The sequence below is a fragment of the Clupea harengus genome, unplaced genomic scaffold (genome assembly GCF_900700415.2).
Source record: "Clupea harengus unplaced genomic scaffold, Ch_v2.0.2, whole genome shotgun sequence".
NCBI classification, from domain to species: domain Eukaryota; kingdom Metazoa; phylum Chordata; class Actinopteri; order Clupeiformes; family Clupeidae; genus Clupea; species Clupea harengus.
The window spans coordinates 10525-21286 of record NW_024880228.1 but is presented as its reverse complement, the minus strand read 5'-3'; the positions used below and the strand labels follow the sequence as shown (position 1 = coordinate 21286).

Below are 10762 nucleotides of genomic sequence, written 5' to 3'. Positions count from 1 at the left end.
TTTGTGTATACAAAATAATCTGACACGAAAGAATCAATTTAGCTGTCAGAATGGAATATTGACGTGTTAGCAACAGACTCAAGGCTTCTGGAAAGCTAAGCTATTGTCAAAGTTCGGGACGTCCCAATGGGTATCTTTGATACCAGTTAGCCCTGAAATACATTTAAATGAGTGAATTTAGGGGCACTACCTCTCATAACATAACATAAAATGAGTAGGTGGGTTTCTCACATGTTGTACACCAGCAAACCACAAGATGGAGCCGTCCTGAATCGCAAATGTCATAAAAGTTCAATCCATCACAATTTGTCTCCGCTGGAAATTCCAAACAGAAATTATTAGTACCACGCTAAAATGGATAATACAATTGGTGTAGGCTATTGACTCTTTTCTACCACGCTCCACAATATAGACTATGGCAGTTTGAATGTCGGACATCTTTATGACTATCTTTGTTGGACCTTGAATAATGTAACTTATTTTTCCGTTATGATAAAACGTTTTCCTAGGTTGTACAGCGTAGCAGGCAATTTTTACCCCTCAACCTCCAACTGGTTCGGCGACGGCGTATAGACTGTAAGGTTCGGTGGCAGAGGGAGGGGCGCGATTGAATAAAACGGGAAGTGATGTGAAGTTGGTTGAGTAAACGAGTTCTTGGGCAAGGAATAATCGCTCAAGACCAGCGAAGTTCGTTAGATAAAGGCCAAAGCAAATATTTCACATATTAGTTGAAACTCGGTGAATATCATACATTACTGCGTCGAAGAATCCAACAGCCCGCAACAGTGACGCACTAAACTCTAGTGGTAAGTAGATTTTGTCTAAAACTTGTCTCAACATCTTCAAGCTGTTTTTGATCGATGAAGTCGTGGTAGTTTTCCCCTGTCAAAAACAGCTGTTCTCATTTGAATGGGCAATTTTGCCCTGATGCTCTTTTGCTGAACAGGTCAATCTTGTTAAATAGCTTACAGCTGCTACACTTTTGGGATTGAAACATGGGCCGCGTGAGTTTTATAGTAGCCCACAGACACGTGCATAACAGTCCTCAAAGCAAAAGTGTTCAAATTTAAGTTTTCCACCGGAGCAAGCCTAACTATTTGGAAACTGACGAATCTTAACTTGTATCTGGCTTGAAAGTGCTTTTATCCACGTGGCCTACCACCATCCACCAATGGAATTAAATACATGACAATATTTTTTTCTTGAAGGAAGCTTTAGTCACTTTGGTCTGTACAACCACTGTATGAGCATCTAACATTGGATACCCCTACCACCTTCAGAGAAGGACGTTACTAATGTGAACACATTGGAAATATGTGGAACATCCAGGTATACTAGCAGTAGCCTACTGATCTAATCAATATGTCTTGTGTTATGCTTCACATATAAAACTTTGCTTTTCCGTGTGAAGTAAATCTTCATGGCTTCCTTCCAGGTCGGAGTTGGAGTGTGTCTTTTTTTGTTTTCTTTTTTTGTTTCCCTTTCCTTAAGTGTGTTCTATAGCTTTTTGCGCATGATCTGCAAAGTCAACGCCAGGGGGAGTAACACACTCCCACAAAAAAAAACACTTTTCTTAGCTGTCTGAAAGGTCTTGAAATTCCAGCCCTTTTAATTTGTTACAAGATGACGCAATCTCAAAAGGCAATCCTTGTAGAATGTGGGAGTGACGGTATGTATGCATTTTGTATCCAACTGATGCAGCCAGTTTTTTTTTTTTAAAAATGGGGGTTTTGGAAAATCGTCAGAATAACGCCCTAGGTAGTTAACTGCTTGAGAGACCCTGCATAGGCATATGTTTGTAGCCTAATCTCTGTATATAGTTTAGACCCATTATCGCTCTAAAATATCTGTCTGATATCCCTCTGCTAACAGTGACGAATAGCAGACTACAAAGCTAGTCACTTAGCTAATGTGTCACTAATTTCACAAGGTGAGCAAAAACTAACCATAGTAAGTTACCAACTGTGGATCACAAGTGTTCGCACAACAACCATACAATTAATTTAAGTAAACACATTGATTACCTAAGGATTTGATAGCCACAGTCTGTTGCATAGTATACATCAGATGTCTTGGGTGCTAGAGCTGTAACGTTAAGTTTCATAAGAAACTACAGGGAGTGAGTTAGGAGTTGTCTATAACCATGGATACCACTCTAAAGTCAAACATGCTGCCTGAGGCAAACAACACAATGTAGTCTGTCTTTTTGTTGCTTTAGGGTATTTGTAGCAACATTTACATTTTTAAGAGACAAGACCGCAGTAAGTTACAAAAGACCAACTGATAACTACATTTTAAACTGATTTAAATGCTAATAATAAAAACTACAAACTTCTGGTCGACTTGGCACACTCTATTGGCCACCAAACTGACCATCAGGAGGGGGGCCTTAAAGACAGGAGCTCGAATGGAGCGTTTCAGACAGAGGGTGAAGAGAGAGAAGTGTAGTATGAGAAATGTTTGTTTTTTTTAACATTGAAGCTAGTGTAAATCTAATAGTAGACCCCAAAAATAAAATCAAGAACATTGAAAATTAGCATAATAGGTCCTCTTTAATAACACTGTGAACTAAGGTATTACAATAGTAGATGGCCCATCATACCAATGATTTTATTTGTACTCTGTGAGATTTGATGCTTTTATGCTGTTTTGAATAGGGGGGTCATTGACCTGAATGATCTGTTGATATAAACTGAATTTTGCTGCTGGTCTGTTTTATTTTTTGAACATTGTTTGTGCTTGCATGTTCAGAGCCAAAAGTAACAGCAAAACAGTGTTGCCTTTACCAGCTGGTTTCCTTGTTTACTTACACAATGAATGTGAGGGCATTGGGACAGAGAATATTTTACAACATTTTAGTTTAAATGATTTTGCAAACTGGGTAAGCCAGAAAAGAAAGTGACTGCACTGTTACCAGAAGTGAATCGGTGACCTATCTTGCCCTCGCTCACTTTCGATCTTAACAGAAGGTTGCAGAAAATGCAGCCTCATAGAAGTGTTGAATCTGTGTTCCGTTAGACACGGTTATTAAACAAGATTCTTGGCTTGGCTGGATATTTGAGGTCACCTGACCAGTCAAGGAGAGCACATGAGGACCAGCTGAGGATTATTAGATGGGGATATTTTATGTGGCATGCTTAGTTTCCTGCTGTTGATGTATGTTTTCTTCTATTGAAAGAAGAAAACAGGTGCTTATAAGTGATTACTTTTGGAGTCACATGAAGACCAGGAGCTCCTCTGTGATTGTACGCATTCTCATGTGTACTCCTTCTTGGGCCACCCTAGTTTTGTCAGACTCGAGTCAATTTATACTGTGTGTGCATTTTGCATGTGGGCTGTATGATTTATAATAGTCAGTCTTATATGCCTTTAGATGAACAGATTTCCCAAACCTGAAAAATGAATAGCATAAGTGGTGTATATAAGTGTTCCTAACTTCCTAACTCGCTTTAGTGTAAGTTCATGTCCTCTATACACCTCCTGTTTTACAGAGCTTTTCATCAAGTCTTCCCAGGATGGTTACTTACTTCTTGCCATAATGCTGCATGACCTTTTTTTTTTTACAATCAAAGAGTTTACTGGCTTTTCATGTGAGAAAAACACACAACATACACCTCACATTTAACATCACATTAACATTCTACACTATACACACACTACAATGCTGCATGACCTTGTTGCTTTTCTTTATAGCCTTTCCATTTCAGATTTTGGGGTTTTCAGTGGTTTGCATGGGAGGTTTATGTTGTACAAGTCTTTCTCTGGAAATGGCATATTCTGAGGAGTGACTCAAATGATGGCTTTGGTTGGTGTATGAGTGAGTGTGAGCGAGAACTAGCATGTAGATACTTGCTTTACTTTGTGAATTTTATCTCATGTTGTAGCCTCTCCGTGCAGTTGAGGTCAAAACTAGTCTGACTAATGCAGACTGCATGGAAGATAATACCTAAGAGCAGGCTGTGCTAAGGCAAGCTAAACAAGATAATAAGTGACCCATCTCATGTGCTACACACTGAGTACCAGGTACTGCCATCAGGAAGGAGGTCTAAAATACCACACTGTTGTGTGAATAGATTTTAAAACACTTATCCCTATTCAATAAATATTTAAAATGGCGACATATGGAGTAGGGATGTAACCGATATGGAAATTAACAGAGTTCTGTTTTAATTATTAATTGATGATTGACTATTTTCTAGTTCTTGTGCCTCTAGGTTTTGATCTATGTAAAATCAGTGTATGTTTTTCTCTGTTTTAATTTTTACTGAATGTTTATTTTAGATTTTTTTTTTTTATATTACTTATATATCATGACATTTTGAATATGCTTGCTAGTGTCACCTTACGACTAATGGCTATATTAGCATACTTGGTAGATTTTTCTAAATCTTTCCACAAGAGATTGCTACTCTTAATTTACATTAATCTAAATGTCTTCCCTAACTAATTCCAAAAATGAATCGACATGAGTGGTTTTGTGTGTAAACACAGAAATAGTACCGCTAGAATATCACATGACATGTTCCCGATTGGTAGTCTAAGCCTTGTTGGTGCAAAAACACCTGCTCAACACAATAACACATCTCACGTACTTATTTAGAAGTAAGAGGATCATGTGTTCCACAAACAGCCACAGCACTGTATGGATCCAGCCCTATAACAGACTAGTGTCAGCCTGCTGCCCCACCCTTCCGCACACAGCCAGCCTCTGGGATTGTCAACAAGTTAGGAGTTGAACTCGTAATTGTGTGAACTTTCTAGGAGGAGTTGCGGTTCCACCAGATCTTGAAATCCTATTTTATCGTTGTCTTTCTACCATCGTGGAGGGGTAAGCTTGTAGCTCTAAAGCCTGGTGTTTATTGCATTTCGTAATCTTTGCTCTGATTTGGCTGTGAGTTCTTGCTTTTTTTTTTTTTTTTTTTTTTACTTCCAGCAGTTAATTGCTTAACATTGGCACAAAGTGATCTGTGTCATCATTGCCGTTGGGCCTTCCTTTCAAAGTAGGCATTAGAGCCATGTTAGGGCATGGTTGCTTTCATACTGATCTGTACAGCATTCAAAGAGTGTCTTGTGAAAGCTTCGTCTTGGAAATGTATTTTGTACGATTTTGGTAGTCAAAATGACAGCAGGCACCAGGTAGCAGTGGTGTTTTTCATTTAGTCTTTTCCTTGTTCAGGCCTAGTGGAGGATGTGATGTAGGTGATAAGCTTGCACAGTGGGTAGGCTATCTGCAGCTCTGAGCTGAGCTGCTGTGGCTAATCTGATCCATCAGAGATGACTGGTGCAGATTCAGCCTCCTCCACCTGGTTGGAGAGTGCACTTAACTCTCTGAAAGAAGACCTTTCCCAGACCTCAGTGGGTGACAAGGCTATTTGGTTTTCATTTGACGGTGCACGGACCCACCAATCGGCGTGCATTTAAGGGCGCCTGAGGCAAGAGGCTCTCTGGCTCTGTTGTTGACGCTGTGGTAGAGACTGTTTTCTGTTACTGTTCTGCTACTTGCATATGACTGTAGCTGACACAGTAGACAAGGATGATGGAGAGTGTGCTGCCTCTTCCATTAAGGTTTGTTGCCTCATCAGTCACAGTGTATTTACACCAGAGTCTCCCACCACCCCCCCAACCCCCCAAGACATTAAGCTGCTTACGGCACCGGATGGGGCTTTAGCGTTGCCTTCAGTGAAAGAATGTGGGACTTGTTTGAACAGCTTTTCATGCAGTGGTCATGTGATGGGTTTTCATCCTCTGCCAGAACTGCACCAAGTGTACCTCCAATGCCATAGTATATTATGTTATCAGCGTATTTTTAGTATTTTCCTTCAGTACAAATATTCTATCTATATTTCATCTGTAATATCAAGCTAGGGTTGAGATTTGAAGCCTCTGCTTGTGTGCTAAAGCAATGGGAATCGGTGATTTAAAAATAAGCTCTTGTTCAATTCACTGTCTAATCAAAACATGTTCACATGTTCTATCTCAGAAAGCGGATTTCCACAGGGTGTATGAATAATGGTGTCTGACGATGTGATTCCTGGAAAGCCATCAGAATGGGAATGTTCTGATGTTATTGGAGGTCTGGCTCATGACGTTTGCATTGGACACTGTGGCTACAGTCACACATGTTGTGCTGACCTGGGATGTTTTTGTAAACGGCATAATTTAAAAAGCTGTTTTTTTTTTTTTTTTTTTACTTCCTGTTAAAAAGTCAGCAAACATGAGAAGTCATGTCAGCACATGAACCAACATCTACTACAGTATGTCAGACTTTTCTTCAAATAAAGTTTGATTAATCCTTTGCCTTGGTACACTCAGGAGTCAATTGTTTTTGTTGTTTTTTCTGCTGAACTTTCATTTGAAAGCCTAGCATGTCCAGTCATCACAGATCACTTTTGTAGATAAAATGAAGCAACACTGACCTTGTCTCTCTAGTTATCAAAAACTTTGAGCCATAATGTCAGGATTGTGACTCTGGTCATTCTAAGACATTGGGTTTCTATTCTCAATCACCATAAAAATCCAGACACTGAGAATTTCGTAAGTGTTTTGTAAATGAATGTCTGTTTTGTCCACAGGTCAGAAATCAACGCTCACTATGTCTGATGGGGACTATGATTACCTCATCAAGTTCCTAGCCCTGGGAGATTCAGGGGTGGGAAAAACAAGCTTTCTCTACCAGTACACGGATGCGAAGTTTAACTCTAAGTTCATCACCACTGTGGGAATTGACTTCAGAGAAAGACGAGTGGTAGGGTTCATCAATTCAGTTCTTTTACAACCTATGTCAGGGCCTCAGAAATGCGGTCCTGGTTAGGTCATGAGGTAAATTTCAAGGCTTTCCAAGAAGTGTATGTGGTACTATGCATTGTTTATCTCGTTGGTTTGGTGGTCTGGTTGCAATACATTTCATACAGGTTAATCTGGGTCCAATCAGAATGTTGGTATACCATGTACTGTATGTGAAGTAGGAAATAGATGTCGGAAAAGACTGAAATATTACCTCACCAGTATCTCTTCCTGAAATTCCACAATTCCTGGCTAAAACACAATGTAACCTTGAAAGTATGGAAGAACCGTTTAAATCTTTAAAAACAAAGAGATTTGATCCTCAAGCTTCTGGAACCAGAGCCTAAGTCTTCGACTAAAATTGGTCGAACACACTGATGTTCCATTTCCTGCTCATGAGGACACATTGCCAAATATGCAGGCCTTTGTTTTTCCAACCTCTGGTTGACAAATCTCTGGTAGACAATCTGTACTTCTAAGTAAGACCGTACATAATAATACTAAGTATCCTGTCTAAGTCCAGTCACCAATTAAAAAATGTCAGTGTAGACTGCCAGCCAGAGCTGAGGACCTACATGCATGGATGTATTTATTTCATTTATGTATGTTGGTATTTCTTGCACATTTAACCTTTAATTTGATACGCATGGATTTTATTGCAGAAATCTTTTCATTAAGTAAAAGAGATGTGTTCGATTCTAGTGATTCTTCTATGTTCATAGTTTCGTAGATCTGATTGACTTGTCACAGTGAACCATCAAAATGGAATTTCAGCAACTCCCGGTAGCTCAGACCCACTCCCTGTTTGAGAGAAGGCACCCTCCTTAAGTGCAAACAGTGTGTACCACTTAACCAAACACAGGCCTCCTATTAAAACATTAGATCCTTGGTAATGGCAGTGAACAGGATTTAGCCTCCTCGCACCATGCATAAGAATGCTGAATGAGAGGCGTGATCTGTTACTTTTACCATGGACTTTTGATTACTGATTTTCTTCATTTCCACAGGTGTACAAATCAAATGGCCCAGATGGCACAGCAGGCAGAGGTCAGAGAATTCACCTTCAGTTGTGGGACACCGCTGGACAGGAAAGGTAGTGGTCAATGTAGAAATCTCTTTTCCACTCACACATGCAACTTTGCTTTCAAAACTTGAGCGACATGTTTTCCATGAACTGTGTGAACCTAGCCTGAAGCAGTCACCCAAGAGGCGTGTCTTTCTCCTCAATATTATCAGGTTTCGGAGTTTAACAACAGCATTCTTCAGAGATGCCATGGGTTTCCTGCTCTTGTTCGACCTTACTAACGAGCAGAGTTTCCTCAATGTCCGAAACTGGATGAGTGAGTTCAGAAGAATGTCTTTAATGCCACACACACACACACGCCAGCACATGTTCTACAGATGAAATACACTGATTTCAGTTACACAGAGTTATTCAGAAATTGCATGTACTTTTACATTAAATTGAGTTACATTGAGCTGATGTGCCCTACAGGTCAATTACAGATGCACGCGTATTGTGAGAACCCAGACATAGTCCTTTGTGGGAACAAGTCTGACTTGGAGGACCAGAGGGCAGTCAAGGAGAGTGAGGCTCGGGAGCTGGCGGAGAAGTATGGGTGAGCATCAGATCTCGGTTTAAAGGGCCTCTTAGTCACATTTGCTAACAGGGCAGTGGCTGACTTTTGTTTGCCAAGGGACATGGAGGCGATCACAAGCAAGGTAAACAGGGCCCTCCTTAGAAAGTAAATATTTAGATAATGCTCTAATTGAGTATTCTATCAGCCAGTCATCAGATATATTGGGATGGGCTACATTCTCTTGCATCCTAAAGTTTAGTTTGACCATGTGTCGAGCGTGTGTTGCATTGTGAAGGTGTGAATTTAAACTCTCCGAATTCAGAAATGTGCTGCACTTTGCTTTTGGCACAAGCGTGACTGAGCTATTTTTACGTGACTCAAATGTGATTTTGTGGGGGCTTAATTTGATTCAGTGTTATCTGGAATGAAGCTGCAGATATGTAAAAACAAAGCCTGTATCAGCATGCTTTTAAATCCCATTGAGACAAGAATTTCATCCTAGAAAATAGGATTCTTAGATGAAACCCTGGTGCAAAACTCCAATAATGTTGTAACTTTTTTACCCAAATATTGTAATTAGACAGTGTTTATATCTTTCACTGTCAGGAAAGTGTAGTTATGCTGTTTGTTGCTGACCAATACCATATATGTTCTTAGTCAGACTAAGCAGTGCTACTCTGGTGCAGTTTCCAATGATGTGTTTTTCACTGATTGGTTGCATCATCTAGTCTTCTACTTCCTACTTCCTTGCTCATGTCCCGCTCTCAGACCTTAAGGTAATAATTAATGCCTGGAAAATGCGTGATGGCTGGAAAAGGTTAAAAAAGCCTTTTACCATTAGCATTCTCTTACATGAATGGTATTCATTTGCTTTGATGACCAGTTTATATTTTTTCATCCTCCGTGGCATATGTGCCAAGGTTTTCTCTATTAATTTATTACTCGCCCTTTTTCAAAATCTTTCTCACTCCCTTAAGCAATGTATGATGAACAGGTTGGATCTTAGATGCATCATGCACCTGTCTGACTACATAACATTTTCTACCAAATATCACTGGAATGCAGTTTGATTATTAAAAAAATTGCCTTTTTCATTATTTTTTAAACAGAATTCCATACTTTGAGACCAGCGCAGCAAATGGAGAGAACGTGAGCCAGGCTGTGGATGTTCTGCTTGACCTCATCATGAAGAGAATGGAGCGCTGCGTGGATAAGTCCTGGATCCCCGACGGCACCGTGCGCTCCAATGGCCACAGCACCACAGACATCACGGATACAAATGAACCTGAAAAAGGCAAATGTGCCTGTTAGACTCCAAAGAATAATCACCTTTAGTGTCTCCCCTTTTATCATTGGATTGGACAGAAATATGAGCGAGGTTACCCTGATATTTTATTAATATTGATAAAGGAATGTCTGAGAACATACATGGATGGTGAATGCATCTAATGGCAACTGTTATCATTCTACTCTCATATACGTACAGTACTTTATACCGCTGCATTATGATTCTGTTTTTATCTTCAAGTGATTGTTATATTGTAGCTTAGACACTGTTTATTCCTCACAGTCAAAAGTGCCTTAAGATTTTTTGCATTTGATGTTATGTGCAATGAAAAAAAACTAGCCTTAACGTGGATTGTCCTCAAAAATGTTATCAAGAAAACAGCTGTACTTCCAAGCAGGTTATTGTGATGTAATCGATGCACCTCGCAGAGCACTCTTAAATCCTGGACCCATTGCTCTACTGAAAAGCTAACATTTGGAGCTCATTCAAGTCATTGATGTACACATTTTGTGGTACATTTCACAGGAGTTAGCCTGTCTAGACATCTTGGATGTATATTTGCCAAGTTTAGTTCCACAGATATGTTTTTGAAAATTGTCTTCTCTGGGCCTCAGGTCTACTGTATTGTCTGCAACACTGTATCATTGCCAACACTCTTTATGCCAAATATGGACACCAAATTCTTTATTCCAGAAAAAATAAATATATTTTATTATTTATTGAAATTATTGGTTTCCCTTTTGGTCACCTTGGGTCATTAACTACACCCTCATGTGCTAGATGGACAGTTACCTGCAGATTGATTTGGTTTGTGGGCAAAAGAAAATGTAGCTCTAATCTTGTGAAAAACATCGAACCTATTGAATGTGCCTAGTGCACAGGTTGTTGCAGTGAGGAAACTGCTGAGAATTGAGAGGGCTGTCTTCAAACCATGTTGCTCCCTCTACTGGTGGAATTGTGAAGCACTGCCAATGTACATCACAGGTCTTCACAGATGATTCAACAGAAAAGAAAACACGTATTCAAAGCAGAGGTGGAGGAAGTATTCAGACCCTTTACTTAAGTTACTATTAATGTTATGGTTATAGTATTTAGCAGATGCTTTTGTCCA

At 39.7% G+C, this 10762-nt stretch overlaps 1 protein-coding gene across 1 annotated transcript; it reads left to right on the top strand.

The window, feature by feature from the left end:
- The first annotated feature begins 385 nt into the window (after positions 1-385).
- Positions 386-10376, top strand: rab27a (RAB27A, member RAS oncogene family). Its single transcript, XM_042706294.1, has 6 exons — positions 386-806; positions 6573-6745; positions 7791-7876; positions 8020-8123; positions 8279-8402; positions 9473-10376. The coding sequence occupies exons 2-6, from the start codon at positions 6593-6595 to the stop codon at positions 9672-9674; spliced, it is 669 nt and encodes a 222-aa protein (XP_042562228.1). The 5' UTR covers positions 386-806; positions 6573-6592; the 3' UTR covers positions 9675-10376.
- The last annotated feature ends 386 nt before the right edge of the window (positions 10377-10762 follow it).

Coding starts and splice junctions, on each gene's coding strand:
- rab27a (XM_042706294.1), top strand. CDS start 6,593: ATGTCTGATGGGGACTATGATTACCTCATCAAGTTCCTAGCCCTGGGA. Junction 7,877..8,019: donor GACACCGCTGGACAGGAAAG/GTAGTGGTCAAT, acceptor CAATATTATCAG/GTTTCGGAGTTTAACAACAG. Junction 8,403..9,472: donor GAGCTGGCGGAGAAGTATGG/GTGAGCATCAGA, acceptor TTTTTTAAACAG/AATTCCATACTTTGAGACCA.